The sequence below is a fragment of the Mustela lutreola genome, chromosome 2 (assembly GCF_030435805.1).
Source record: "Mustela lutreola isolate mMusLut2 chromosome 2, mMusLut2.pri, whole genome shotgun sequence".
Taxonomy (NCBI): domain Eukaryota; kingdom Metazoa; phylum Chordata; class Mammalia; order Carnivora; family Mustelidae; genus Mustela; species Mustela lutreola.
This window is the reverse complement of record NC_081291.1, coordinates 103,427,121-103,441,849: the sequence shown is the minus strand read 5'-3', so window position 1 is coordinate 103,441,849 and position 14,729 is coordinate 103,427,121. Positions and strand designations below refer to the sequence as shown.

The following is a 14,729-nucleotide window of genomic DNA, read 5'->3' as shown; positions in this document are numbered from 1 at the left end:
TGCCCTCCACTGCCATTTGGCCTCCAGCCCATGATGGGCAGAGGAAGCAAACAGTGACACCCAAAGTCTGACTCAGAAGTAATGATGCTAAATTTAAAAGAAATAACAAGGGATGCCTGGGTGGCCCACTCAGTTAAGCATCTGCCTTTGGTCAGGTCATGATCCCGGAGTCCTGGGATCGTGCCCCGTGTCGGGTTCCCTGCTCAGTGGGGAGCCTGCTTCTCCCCCTCCATCTGCCTCTCTCCCTTGCTAATAATAATGATGCCGACATGTCTAGGATTACCCTCAGGGGATGACAGCAGGAGGGAACCACTGAATCCATGGTTCAGCTCCTCTGCTATCTGAGAAAGAAACTGAAGCGCAAAGGACCTCCCTAAAGTAAATCGTATTGGGCCACGGTCCCTCATCTGAAGGCTTCCAGATGAAATACGTTTTGAATTTCAGAATTTTTCGGAGTTCAAAAGGGTATGTCACACCCCTGGTGTAGTCTGGGCAGCCCCTGCCAATGACATACAGTAATACTTATGCAGCAAGATGTGTGCCTCGTCGGAGGAGGCAGGATGAAGACGTTAATTAGCAGCACACCCGCTGGAGTGGTTTTCCCACCAGATAAGGCCAGCTTAGTGTTGCCGCCCTATCAGTCCTAGAAACACTTTCCGTTTTCAGAATTTTGGGTTTAAAGTTGCAGATCAGGAGCTGGGGCGCCTGGGCTCCCTATAGTTACTGAGGGCACCAGGCATAAGCCACCAGGTGGTTCCAACTCATGGAACCATCTCAGTGAGCCCATGACACATGAACTTTTGCAGATGGGGAAACTGAGGCTTTGAAAGGTTGAATAATAAATGGCCCAAGTCACACAGACAGTCCATAATAAATCAGGGGTAAGACTCAGGTCTGTGGGAGCCTGGAGCCTCGCTCTAACTTCGGGGCTCTACTGCCTAACCCTAGCCACACAGGCTAGGCTGGAGCCCCAGCTCCTGGTTCCTAACCTGGGCCCTTTCTCTGCCTCCCAAATTTGCAGCAGCAGAAATACCCTCAGAACAGGCTTGGCCTGTGGCCAGCTCAGACTGGGGGGGATTTTGGAGGGTGGGTGGGCCGGGGGAGGTGGGGCCAGGGTGCTGAAGCTAGCTGCCCTCTCTCCGCAGTACTTCACCTACAGCGTGCTGCTCAGCCTGCTGGCCTGCTCCGTGTTCCTGCAGATCAGCTGCATCGGGAAGCTGGTGCTCATGCTGGCCATTGAGCTCACATACGTGCTCATCGTTGAGGTGCCCCGTGTCACACTCTTTGACAATGCTGACCTGCTGGTCACCGCCAATGCCATGTAGGTGGCACCCCTCTCCTCATGCCTGGCTGGGTCTGGAGCATTGTGGAGAGGCCAGAAGAGTGGGTGGCTGGGAGCTTGGGGTGCAGGGGCCTTGCAAGGGCAGTGTTCTGTTCCTCCCCAGCTGACTGCCTGGGCAAAGCACCTCAGTGTCTTGTTTCCCTCCTTCCCTTCCCAGGTATGGGGGGTGGCCTCAGGATGACTGGGTACTGCTGTCCTTCTGCTTCCAGTTTGCTACTCAGTCCTGCCCTCCAGACTCAGTGAATTGTTCCTCATTTGTTCAGGGCAGCCTCTGATGAGCTGTTTTCACTTAACTCCATCTGCCTGTGGCACCTCAGGCCCAGGGAGGGGTCAAGATTCAACAGAGCTGAATAGCAAGGTCTGTGGGAGCAGAAAAACAGCCTTTGTTGTTCTTGGGCTCTGTGTCCTGCCTCGAGCTAGGCACTGGGGCTTCCATGGACGGGTTGGGTAATTTGTGCACTGCTCAAAGGCTCCTAGTTATGACGGTGAGTCATTAGGTCTCACATCTAGGTAGCAGGCTTGAGAGTTGTAACCCAGGCTGTCTAGCTCCCAGTAAAATGGGAATCATATTCCTAGTAGTAAAACGTTCATTAAGTGCCTGATGTCAATACGCTTCTGTTCCCATCACCCCATTACACACACACACACACACACACACACACACACTAGGAAGTGCAAAAAATTTTGTGTCCCCTGAGAAAATGCAGCAAACTGTGTTTTCTCCAAGTTATAGAAAGGGATCCATTCATCCTTCTATCCATTCATCCAAAGGTATTTCTTGAGGGCCTCCCATATTCCAGGCACTGAGCCTGGCAGAACAGTCATGGATAAAACAGGCCATAACTCCAGTGTCAGAAATGTCACTTTCTAGTGAAGAGATTGTCACCTGAGCAGAGGAAGGTATAATGAAGGGTCTAAGATCCAAGGACGCCCTTCTCAGTGGCTGTGTGGAGCTGTGGGCAGCCAGCCAGGAGACACAGTAGCTCCAGGAACGGGGCAGCCTGTGGTCCTGTGAGGACCAGGGGAGGGAGGAGGTCCAGGCTTTTCTACTCTCCAATCAGGGTAGGAGCTGGAAGTTTGGCCTCCTCTTTCTTGTGTGCTCCTTCCCCCACCCCAGCCTCTCCTCTCCTCCTGCTGGAGCAGAGGTCCTTTCTGGTTTGGGAGACACTGGCTTGGCTCTAGGGCAGCTCTGTCCAATAGATTAATCATGCAAGCCACGTACATCATTTAAAGTTTTCTAGTAGCGCTATTAAAAAAGCAAAACATGCAATTTTAATCTTTGTATTTAACCAATATATTCAAAATATTATTTTAATATGTAGTCAATATAAAATTATGAATGAAACTTACTAGATTTTTTCCCTCACTAATTCTTCAATACCTAGTAGCTCTTTTTTTTTTTTTTTTTTTTTTTAAAGATTTTATTTACTCATTTTTTTTTAAATTTTAAAGATTTTATTTATTTATTTGACAGAGAGAAATCACAAGTAGATGGAGAGGCAGGCAGAGAGAGAGAGGGAAGCAGGCTCTCCGCTGAGCAGAGAGCCCGATGCGGGACTCGATCCCAGGACTCTGAGATCATGACCTGAGCCGAAGGCAGCGGCTTAACCCACTGAGCCACCCAGGCGCCCCCCTAGTAGCTCTTTTACACTTCCAGAACTTTGTAACTTTAGCCACGTGGGAAGGCTCAAGAGCCACATGTGGCTGTGGTAGCCACACCGAACAGCACAGGGACATGTTTCTCTTCCTCTGGATGCGGCAAAGTGCTGGGGTGGGAGGGGGGCTGGCTTCTGCCCAGGTCGATGTGCTTGGGGGCCCCAAGTAAGGGCTGGAGATTTGTGGTCATGGTGACCAGATACTGGCTGGGGTTGGGCTTTTGGCAAGACTCCCATCCTGAAAGTATCCTTGGATCCAGAGAAGCGCTGGGGGCGGGGGGGGGGGGGAAGGAGCAACAGTAGTAGCAGTGGGCATGGGGTAGCAGAGCTAGGAGCAGGGGCATGGCAGTGTGAGGGGTTGAGCAGGGTAGGGGAGCACAGTGGGCATGGAGACTGCCGATGCAGAAGAACAGCCCCAAACGGCCCTCCCCACTTCCTGTTCACAGAGACTTCAACAACAACGGGACCTCCCAGTGGTGAGTGGATCCGTTCCTCCAAGTTCTATACAGCCCCTCCCTGCCCTTGGTGCCGAGCAGCTAGAGTCCAACTGCCCAGGGCTCAGGAGAGAAGGCAGTGGTGCCCCGCGGGGATGGGACCTTGGCGGCAAAGTGCGCAGTGGAGGAGGAGGCTGGAGGGGGCCAGGAAACCCTTTCCTTCCAGGGTACCAAGGGGGCCTCCTGGGTAGATGCCCTTCTTGGATGATTCCTACCACCCCAAGGTGATCTGCAGACTCAGTAGCTAGGTCATCTGGAGCCAGAGACCATCCCACATTCCATCAAGCTCTTCCCCAGGAGCATGTGAGATCCCAGGCACAAGAGAATGGGAGCTGGTGACCTCACCCCGCCCCCCCCCCCCGGTCCCTGCCCCCGCTCCCGCTCTGGAAGACCGGAGCCAAGGCAAGGCCTGTGGGGTTTGTAGGGTAAGCCCTGCCCTGGGGCGGCTGCTGGGTAGGGAGTCTGTGGCATTCAAGGTTTGGGCTCTTTGCTGGGACAGGGAGCAGGGTTTGGGAGAGCTGCTTGGTTTTGTGGGGAAGGGTTGTTTGTTTGGGGTGTTTTTGAGAGAGAGCATGTGCACATGCCTGTGGGAGGGGAGGGGGAGGGGGAGAGGGAGAGAGAGAGTCTTAAGCAGAGACTCCACACCCAGCATGGAGCCTGACGCCGGGCTCAGTGTCACCACCCTGAGACCAAGACCTAAGCTGAAATCAAGAGTCAGCCATTTGACTGAGCCAGCCTGGTGCCCTGGGATAGCTGCTTTTATTAAGAGTACTTACTAATAATATTAACAGGAATGTAATTAGCCATTATTAGCTACCAGTTTTGGAGTTCCTACTGTTTGTCAGGTGCTACACAAGGAATTTTTTATGCAGTATCTTTAATTCTTAGATGTGGGTGTCGTTATCCCATTTTACAGATTAGGAAACTAAAGTTCAGAGAGGTTAAGAGACTTGCCCAGAGCTGGTCAGTATGGCCTGCCTGGCTCCCTTGTTACTGTGCCCACGGGCCCTATCTTATCCACTGGGTGAGACCAGGGATGTACATACTGCCTTTTACCAGGGCCTCACTGATCCCCTCATGTGACCAGAGAAGTTTCCCAGCCTGGGGCAGAGAGGGGCATCAGGAAAGGAGTCACGACTGCTGAGCTTCTGGTGGGAGCAGGGGCTGAGATGGGGCTGCCAGCCAAGAAGGCGTCCTGGAAGAGGCCCTACGTCAGGAAAAACTTGAGCAGGAGGGTGAGGAGAAGGGGGCATAGTGGGAGGAAGAGAAAAGCAGGGGCCTTGGAGCCCACCATGAAGCGCTGGGGCATCTCCCTCGGCCTGCAGCCCCGAGCATGCGACCAAGGTGGCGCTGAAGGTGGTGACGCCCATCATCATCTCGGTGTTCGTGCTGGCCCTGTACCTGCATGCCCAGCAAGTGGAGTCCACCGCCCGCCTGGACTTCCTCTGGAAACTGCAGGTGGGTGACCCTGGGGCTGGGCTGGGGAAGCATCCACACCTCGCAGCACTTTGTGAGTGAACGGGCTCATCACTTGGGCTGGCTGGGCCTTAGCTCTGCACTGCTGGGGTGTCCTGCTGAGGCCTCACCACCCCCCCCAACTAGTGCCCCAGGTCCCGGCAGCTCTGCTCCCTTCTTTCAGGAGCCCAGGGGCAGAACCCCAGCGCTTATTCCAAACACACCCCCCTTGATAATGCTGGGAATTTGATGGGTCACAAATCCTGAGCAGGCCCCACTGTGTGCATCCAGGGGCAGGGACAGGGCATGGCCAGCTCCAGTCTGCTGTGTGGGTGGCAAGGTCTCAGGAGGGGGTAGGAAGGAGTAGCAGGAGGTGAGTATGGGGAGGCTGCTGAGCAGGGCTTGAATGACCAGAACTGGCGTGAAGGCCCTTCCAGGGGAGAATGGATGGAAGGGGCATCAAAGACCATCCATAGGAAGCTTAGGCAGGTGGCTGTGCCCTCGCCCTGGAGAGAGGTGGCCCAGGCAGGGAGAGAGGCAGTGGGGTGTTAGGTGTCCTGCATTTTACCCTCCAGGCTTTGTGCCTGCGCCCTGATGGTGTCCATGTGCAGGAGGGGATGCCACTGGGCCACATGCAGGATAAGGCTCCAGGTGCTCGCAGGAGACCCAGTTGCTGTCATCACCTGCTAGGTGGCCTCAGAAGTTCCAGGGAGGGCACCCAAGGGCATTCATGGTGAGAAAGCCATCTTCCCCGTGGGCAGCCTCAGACCTGTTATCCCAGCCCAGTCTCTGCCTCCCCTGGCCTGGTCTCCATTTCCAGACCCCTTCTCCGGCTCACCTGCAAACCACTTAGGCTTCCTCATCCTCAGCTTCTTACTAACGCTGAGACTCAAGTCTTCAGGCTGCAGCAGGAGGTCCTGGGTTTTTGTTAAAGATGGGGAATCCAGTTGCCCCTGCCGTTGGATGTGTTGCACGAGGTTGGCTGAGGTCCCTGCTGAGCAGATGTCCTGAGGTTGGAGGGAGCCTGTTTTGCATGTGGCATGCCCCTGGGCAGCCCTGGGTTGGGAGGGACCTGGAGCACCTCCAGGGTGAGGCTCTGCCTTCTTGGGTCACATTGCTGCCTCCCTGCCGCCTTTTGGCTCCCAGCCCTCTCCTTCGGGGAATGTCCCCGGAGGTTGCAGCTCTCTCCTAGGGGCTGACAAAACTCCAGAGTACCTAGGGCTGATGTCCGTCCACGTCTCCGCGCACACACACCCAACCTCCTGCATGAGCCCCAAGGAAGCCCCCTGCCCCCAAGATGGTTGCTATTGTGCAGCTCAGTTATGCTGTAGAGACCTCGAGAAAGGGGTGGAGGCAAGGGAAGGGTGATCCTGCCATTCAGCCCGCCTGTGCCCTTCTGCCCTGTCAGCCTCATCCCATGTCTGTCCGGCTCCTGAGTGCATAGGGTCAAGGTACAGCTGCCTGCCAGGGATGAGCAGAGCAGCCTGAGGCTTCCTCACAAACCCACCCCAGAGCTCCTCTCCCACTCTGAGAACAATTAAGGCCTGTGCACAGATGTATGGGGGTGGGGGGGGGGAGTGAGCGTGTCTCCACCTGCCAGGGGTGTTGGCCTTTCTCCACTGAACCCCTGCAACAGGCTCAGGATGCTTACACATCCCTCCATCTCCTGTCCCCCTCCAGGACTTTTGGGAGGGGGAACAACATGCCAATAAGCAAAAACTTGAACACAGGCTCTTGGGATGGGTGAGTGATAATCCATTGCCCCATCCCTAGTCTAATCCAGAAGCCAGTTTTGCTATTGCATCTTTGGCCCTGGTGGGTGGGTGTGGCGCTGACAGGAAGATGGGGAAGCCTGCGGTCCTTAGCTTCCCTGAAAGATCTGCAGGAGGCATCAAGCCTGCTCCTGGGCAGACCACTGGGTCTCAGTTCTTGGGAGAGCCCAGTCTTGTCCTTCTCCCACAGCACTGGCCTTATTAGCCTCAGCAAGGGGTGGATGGTCTGTGGGGCCCTGAGTCTTCCTTCCCAGCCAGAGCCTCATCCTAGAAGCAGCTGGCTATGTTGGGAGCTGTCTCAGAGCAAAGTTGTCCGGATGTGGCAGGAGTCCCTGGTCGGGACTTGGCCTCTGTTCCCAGCGGTCGCCATGCTCCCAGTGTCCCAAGCCCAGCCTCCACCACCACCTGCCTGATACCAGGCAGATGTACGAGGGAAGGGTGCGTGTTGTGTTTCTGCCACCTGCGGGGCTGATCAAAGGATCTGTGTTCTCAGCAGGCAGTAGGGCTGGAGGCAGGCTGAGCATTTGCAGTGGCAGATGGAGCAGCTGGACCTCCTCCATGAGAATTACAGCGATCCCCACTTCGCCCTGTTCCCTCTGGCACACAGGTTTCAGGGCTAGGCTAGGAGCAGGTGGCCCCGTTTATGAGGATAGGGGCAGTCAAAGTATCTCACCTCACAGGAGCAAAGGTCGCATGGGTTAGAAGAGAGCTTATGCCCACTGGGCCCATCGGGCATCTCAGGGTCCAGTAACTTCCTTGGGCATGGCCCCCATTCTCAAGGCCATGTTTCCAGGGACTCTGGGTGTGATGGGTCCTCTCACCTAAGGCATAGGGTGATGTCAGGCCTCTGAGCCTCAGGACCCCTAAGCCTTCTGCCACAGCTGCCGGACGCAGGTCCTGTGCCTTTGGCTGGGTGTGCCAGCTGTTTCCCCACAAGTAGCCACCACCCACCGGGAGAGTCACGGAAATTGTCCTGGCTCTTGTGGAGATTCTTGTTGCTGCCAAATAGGCCTCCACATGTAGTTAGGGAAGGCCCAAGCAAGCTGCCTAGATCTTTTCAGTGGCCCTGTTACTTATCCTTTACCTGCCTATTTTACCGACATGGTGACTCCCAGTTAAAGGGGCCATTTTGTTTGCTATCGAGGGGGAGGAAGGCAGGAGACTACACTCGTACCTCCTGTGTCATATGGCTCCTTGCACACCTTGCTGCATGACTGTCTCTGCGTTTCAGCTTGTGGGCCACCGTGGGCCTCTTGACTCGAGGGCTCTGCACGCTCCCTCTCACCTGGAGGGTGAATGACCGCAGATCCCAGTTTCCCAGACCCAGGATCCAAACTGGGGAGGAATCCAAGTCAATGGTGATGTCCTCATCCTACCCCGGGGGGCACTTTGGGGCACCCCCACCGTGTGGCCCCGGGGCAAGTCTGCTGTTGTGGGAGCCCCGGAGAATGGGCAGGGCTTTCGGCCATCCTCTGTGGGGCCAGGCTGTTAAAGCGATCTTATCAAACTGCAGTTCCTGCTACGAAGAGGAACATGGGACGGTTGAGGAGCGGTTGGTAGCTGGAGGGCCTTCGGGGCTGTGCGTGGTTTGGGATCAGCCCCGTAACGCCCTGCCTCGGTCTAGCTTTGGCCAGACAGGATGCATTCGGCCTCTGCTTCAGGATGTTTCCAGTCTGGGGATCCCTCCTTCAGGGCCAGCACCCTCCCTCGTGCCACGTTCTGAGGGGCAGGCAGGGCCCAGGCTGGGGCGAACACGTCTCTCCCCTTCCTGATGGCCAGAGCACCAGCCGCTCCCTGTGGAGAGCCTGGCAGGGGGGTGGGGTGGGGGGGAAAGGCAGGGAGGACAAAAGCCAGGACCCCGTGGAGGCGTCGGGTGCACGGCCCTCCCTCTGAGCGGCTGCCGGGTCCTAGGCCACCGAGGAGAAGGAGGAGATGGAGGAGCTGCAGGCCTACAACAGGCGGCTGCTGCACAACATCCTGCCCAAGGACGTGGCCGCCCACTTCCTGGCCCGCGAGCGGCGCAACGACGAGCTCTACTACCAGTCGTGCGAGTGTGTGGCCGTCATGTTCGCCTCCATCGCCAACTTCTCTGAGTTCTACGTGGAGCTGGAGGCCAACAATGAGGGCGTTGAGTGCCTGCGGCTGCTCAATGAGATCATTGCCGACTTTGACGAGGTACGACTGTGGGGAGCTTGGGTTCTTGGAGTGGGAGGAATACTGGGGCACCTGAGGACATGCACCTTGCCTCCATTTCTTCCCCGAGCCTGTCACAGAGGAGGAAACAGGTTCACTGATGCAGCATGGCTTCCAGGCGGTGGGTGGCAGATTGGGTGTTCCAGCCCCGGCTACTGGGGTTTGAAGTCTCAGCACCCTGGCTGTGCCCCACTGAGACCCTGCCCGGCTATCTCACTGACCCTGCCTGGCTATCTCGCCAGTCCTTCCTGTTCGCTGCTGCTTCTCTCATGCCACCTAAGGCTGGGCAGGTCCCAGGCCAGGGCCCAGCTTTTGAGAGAGTCCAAGGAAGAAGGGACTCCCAGGCTAAAGGAGGAGGAAGGACAAAGATGCAAAGCCCTGAATAGTAGGGACAGAAACACAAGCATGCACCCTCGCCAAGTCCTCTCCAAGTCCCCCAGTGCCAAGTGCTGGGTACACCGTGCCAATAGGGCATTTTGGGCATTTTGACCCTGGGAGCTCATTGAGTGTTGAGTGTGAGGGGGCCAACCCCAGTGGGAATGTAGTGCCTGGGGTGAAGGATGGTGGAGCTGGGACGGGACTGTGCTGGAAGCAGCCTATGAAGGTCCTGGGGCAGGGGGAAACTAAAGGTGGGTGAAATGGGTCTGGGCAGGCTCCTGGCTGGCAGGGCCTGGAGTTGGAAGAAGGGGATCTCTCTGGACAAAGACGAGGATGTATCCCTGGGAGGGATAGGGATGTGAGCCCGAGAAGGGGGGAGATGGCCAGCAGCCCCTGTTCGGGGCAAGAGGCTCTGGAATGACAGGGAGCTGGCTTGGGGCTCCTGGTACGGGGCGGATGGTAGCACCCGGCCACCGCACATGGGTGAATACTGGAGGAGGCCTGCTCTGTCGGTCTTGCACCGAGTTGGTGTGGAGATTGGCCCCCTGTGTGAACTCGGGGGTTGTGGGGGGGCCATGCTGCTCCCTTCCCTGTAGACCTCAGTGCCCCAGCCTTGGTGGTGACCCAGGTTTGACCTCCTTCCATCCAGATCATCAGCGAGGATCGGTTCAGGCAGCTGGAAAAGATCAAGACCATTGGCAGCACCTACATGGCCGCCTCAGGCCTCAATGACTCTACATACGACAAGGTGGGCAAGAGCCACATCAAAGCCCTGGCCGACTTTGCCATGAAGCTCATGGACCAAATGAAGTACATCAACGAACACTCCTTCAACAACTTCCAGATGAAGATTGGTGAGCTTGGCTTCTGGCCATTTGGGCCTGGGAAGAGCAGGTGGGGTGAAAAGCTCCATGTGGTGTGGCAGGACTGAAGAGGAGGGCTGTGGTGGGCAGTATCTTATGGACGGATGACATTGTTGTTTAGGAGCTTCTGCTGTGTTTGCAGTCCTGCGTCTCACACAACAGTGAGGCTTCATGCAACCCCCTGGTGACAGAGACCATTTCTGTGATAAGAGGGAGTCCCCCAGGGACATGGAGACATGGCAGGAAATGTCTAGATAATGTCAGTTGAGTCAGATGTGTTGGGAAAGGCTCTTGCCTGCAGAGGAGGGAGGACACTTCATGGGGGGAACCAGCACAGCCAAAGTGGAGTAGCAGGGTGATCAGGGTTGGGGTGGATAAGACTGGGAGGGTGGAAAGACTAGAGCAGACATGCCAGAAGCGAGACAGCGAGCCCAGGCGGGCAGTGGCTTTGCCTCCTGGTGCTGGGTCATGGCGACATCCCTGCCCTAGCCTAGATACCCAGAGGGAGGATCACTTGGACAGAGAGGAGACTGTGGGTTAGGAGCTAGGTTCTAAGAACTGCAGTGCCCCTGAAAGAAACAGGAGGTGAGGAGTAAGAAAAGGGGGAGTTATAGTACATAGAGTCTGAACTGACGTGAAAACTTAAGTGCCACTGAGAGGGATGATTAAAGAAGGGCAGCTGGGTGGTGCAGGTCACTGGGCACGTGAAGTGACCTGGTGATGGGCTTACAGGAGCTGCTGGCTGGCTGAGTGGCCAGTATGTAGGAGCAGTGCTGTGTGAGCAGACCTCTGTGGTTGGGGTTAGCAGGCCCTTAGTGGAAGCAGTGGAGTGGGAGCCGCAGGGCCAAGCAGGGCCAAGCATGGCCTCAGGCCCAAAGGACCCTGAGTATCTAAGGGGAATGACAGTGAGTGTGAGCTCTGGTCTTGAGTCCTGATGAACATGCTAACTTCGGTCCCCTGCAGGGCTCAACATCGGCCCTGTGGTGGCTGGGGTGATCGGGGCTCGCAAGCCTCAGTACGACATCTGGGGCAATACGGTGAACGTGGCCAGCCGCATGGACAGCACCGGTGTGCCTGACCGCATCCAGGTGAGTGCTGGAACATCCGCCACCCACCTCACCCACGTGGGGGGCCTCTGTCTGATGCTGCGTGGGCTTTGGGCAGGCTGCCCACAGTTCCTACTCAGAATTTCTGCAGCCAAACTTGAAGGTAGTTAGGGCTGTGTCTTGGGAGCTTGAAAAACACAATTGTGTTTCAAGCCCTCAGGACCTTGGACAGATCTTCACGCCTGTGCAAAGCCCTCTACTGGCCACAGGAGGAATTGGGGGGTATAGGCGGGAGCCACGGCCCATATCAAGCCAGGAGTGCTACTGTCACAATCCACGCATACAAGGGGACACAGAGATGACTGCAGGGAGCAAGGTCTTGCCGAATGGAGCTGCCAGCACTCAGGGCCTGGTTCAGTAGAACGAGGCAAGGCCACTCGTCCCCCTGGGATGATGCTCCCAACAGCTAAGGGGGCTGGCCAGAGACACAGAGACTTGTGCTCCTTTCTCTCTTTTGCAAGCTGGTGCTTGTCATGCCCAGGTCTGCCTCTCTTCAGCTGCTGTTGTTTTTCTCAGGCCTTCCTTGATTCCCTCTGCTTCAGTCCGACAACAGTGAGGCCCTAGACCGGGCTCTCTTCCTGTACCCTCCAACCCCAGTGCCCCGTAAGCCTGTGGGCAGGTTACTTAGCTTCCCTGGTCTTTTTCCCATTTGACCTGTGCTCTCTTCAAGGCCCTTTGCTCACACTGACACTGCTTAAGTGTCCCTTAAATTCTCTCTCCTGTAGGACCTCTGAACAAAGGGTCAGCCCTTTGTTCAGGCAGCAAAGCTCTGGCCAGATCAACCAGGCCTGGCTGGTGTTTAGGGCCTGGCTGGTGTGTAGGGATTGGGGTGATGGAGGGACTGGGCCAAATGGCTCTCTCTCCCCTCCAACCCTATGCCAAGAGGAGAAAGGACAACAAGATGGAAGATGGAGAGAGAGGCACACGTGTATAGAAATTTTGACCCCACCCATAGATGAGTGAAGGACTCTGCAATGACACAGTGGCCTGGCACCTCACCTTTGCATAGGGCATTTCCATTCTTGGAATACATGTGATCACACAGCAGGTCTCCTTCCAGCAGCCCAGCCAGGCGTGATAGCCAGGCGGGGCCAGGATCCTCAGCAGGGGTGTTGTAGGGTGTGTTCACATAGCTGTCAGGTCACCTTGCAAGACACAAGTTTGCATTGCTGCTCCAGTCAGCCTTTCTCCTTCGCCCAGCAATAGTGCAGTGATGCCTGAAGCCACTGGGGAGTTCCCCTCTCTGTTCCAAAAGCTAAAGCAGATGGGCAGTAGGACATACAGCTGAATCCAGGCTCTGCATTTGTTAGCGGTGGAACCTCAGGGAAGGAACTTAGGTTGTCTGAGCCTGAGATAAAAGTGCTTTCCTTATGGCGCCTGGGTGGCTCGGTGGGTTAAGCCTTTGCCTTCGGCTCAGGTCATGATCTCAGGGTTCTGGGATCAAGTCCTACATCAGGCTCTCTGCTTCCTCCTCTCTCTCTCCCTGCCTGCCTCTCTGCCTACTTGTGGTCTCTGTCAAATAAATAAAATCTTTAAAAAAAAAAAAAAAGTGTTTTCCTTAGATTAAATGAGATAAGCAGTGGCTTTCCACCTGCCTGTGGTGGAGTGAGACGTCAGTGAGCACACTGGTCTTAAGCTCGCTCTCGAGGCGGCAGGGTCAGAACGCTATGGACATGCCCACTTCTGCTCACCTTCTGCACTTCTCACTGTGGACAGTGACAGGCAGTTCAGGGACCACAGGCCACGCTCTGAGCAGCACTGAAAGAGCACAGGTGAGCTCTTGGCCACACTGCCTGGAACGGAGTAGGTGCTGCTGTTCTGGTTTCTAACAGGCAGTTCCAAGGATGAGCAGCTGTCAGTCCTCAGGAGCCCCTGCCTGGGAGGTGCTGCCCGCCCTCTGTGTTGGGGACAGTAAGGCAGAGCCACCAGACAACAGACTCACAGCTTAGCTTAACCACAGCCTATCCTGTCTCCTCCATTGCCTCCTCAGGTCACCACGGACATGTACCAGGTACTGGCTGCCAACACTTACCAGCTGGAGTGCAGGGGTGTGGTCAAGGTCAAGGGCAAAGGCGAGATGATGACCTACTTCCTCAACGGGGGGCCCCCGCTCAGTTAGCAGCTGCCACCTGGTGATGCCAGGCAGCCTGGCCTCCAGAGAAACAGAAATGGCTTCTTTGTGCACCGGTGGGCAGGTGGAAGCCTGCGCTCTAGCCCACGTGGCCGCGCCGGTGATATTTTCCACTTTGACTCCAGAAGCAGCTTCTGCCTTTGTGGGTAGGCAGCAGCCTCCGTCCCAGGCCCCACGGTGCCAGCGTCCTGCGAGCACCAAGCTGACCAAAGATGTTTCCTCCGTAGAAGACTCCACTAGGCGTGATCTGAATCTCGAGTTTTCTAACGGGTGCCGCTGCTGCACGGGTGGAGCGGAGCTGCTGGAGCTCTTACGGTGTGGGGCAGCCCGGCGTGTGACAACAGGGCTGAGGGGGAGGCCTCGGCCGAGTGGGTCGGCGGTGCGACTCTGGCCCCAGGAACCTAGGGGCCCCAGGGGTCCGGCTTTCTGTGTGAGCCTTTCAACTTTCGACAGAGGCCACGGCCCCTGCCCCATGGAGGGGTTTTCTGGCAGGAGCGTGGGCTGTGGCTGGCCTGCGGCCTTCTCCGCAGTCCTCCTCCCACACCTACACACGTAGCCAAGGCCTCTTCAAGGGGAACAGAGCGAATTGTGCGGGGGAGGTGAGAGCACTTGAGGCAAGGAGGGGTGGTTCTGAGAAAAAGAATATTTATTAAATAAAACAACTTTCTGTGCCCTTCTTTAGACTACGCTAGTTGTATGCGTATAAGACCCACAAGCAAACAAAGATGCCACTGGGGTGGGAGGGTGAGGATCCCAACTTGTCTTTTTTGTATTTTTGATTTTGTATTCTTGAAATCCTTGGAGATCTAACAAATATACCAAATTCTATATTTTGTAAATGATACTAGATAACAGCTGTGCACAGCATTTGTACCATACGTACGTCCGTGTGTGTACTGGTGTAGGTGTGTGTGTTTGTGCTGTTGACCTGGTCACGTACAGGATGCCTGCTGCCCTCGCTGCAGATGCAGCAGTTTTGGGGGTTTTCCAGGTCCACCCAGAACAGGGAACATGTGTGCTTTTGGGGTGCCCTGCGCGCAGATGAAGTGGGAAGATGCATGCAAACATCACATTCAACACAGCACTTCCCTTAAGTTAAATGCAAATGGTAACAAGACAAAAAGCTGTTTTCCCATCTCAGGCCCAGCTGGAACGAAGGGAAACAGCCCCAAGCCGCCGCACACCACTGTCTTGTCTCCTCTCCGTTCCCTGAGCTGTCAGCCATTTGCTGCCTGGGGAGAGGCGGCTCTGAGAGCTCAGGGACAGCCACGGGCGCTCAGCTGGTGTGCGGGCGGTAGGAAGCCTTACCTGCCTGACCTTCTCAGTTGGCTATTGTGCAG

The 14,729-nt window shown here is 56.0% G+C and overlaps 1 protein-coding gene across 2 annotated transcripts in view; it reads left to right on the top strand.

The window, feature by feature from the left end:
- ADCY5 (adenylate cyclase 5) overlaps positions 1–14,489 on the top strand; it is a 146,875-nt gene extending 132,386 nt beyond the window's left edge. For both annotated transcript variants that reach the window (XM_059162862.1, XM_059162861.1), the window contains 7 exons: positions 1,146–1,321; positions 3,444–3,473; positions 4,817–4,949; positions 8,630–8,893; positions 9,939–10,143; positions 11,116–11,240; positions 13,249–14,489. In XM_059162862.1, the coding sequence (XP_059018845.1) occupies positions 1,146–1,321; positions 3,444–3,473; positions 4,817–4,949; positions 8,630–8,893; positions 9,939–10,143; positions 11,116–11,240; positions 13,249–13,377 (1,062 nt within the window). In that variant the 3' untranslated portion in view covers positions 13,378–14,489. The remainder of the gene's footprint in view (positions 1–1,145; positions 1,322–3,443; positions 3,474–4,816; positions 4,950–8,629; positions 8,894–9,938; positions 10,144–11,115; positions 11,241–13,248) is intronic.
- Positions 14,490–14,729: the final 240 nt, after the last annotated feature.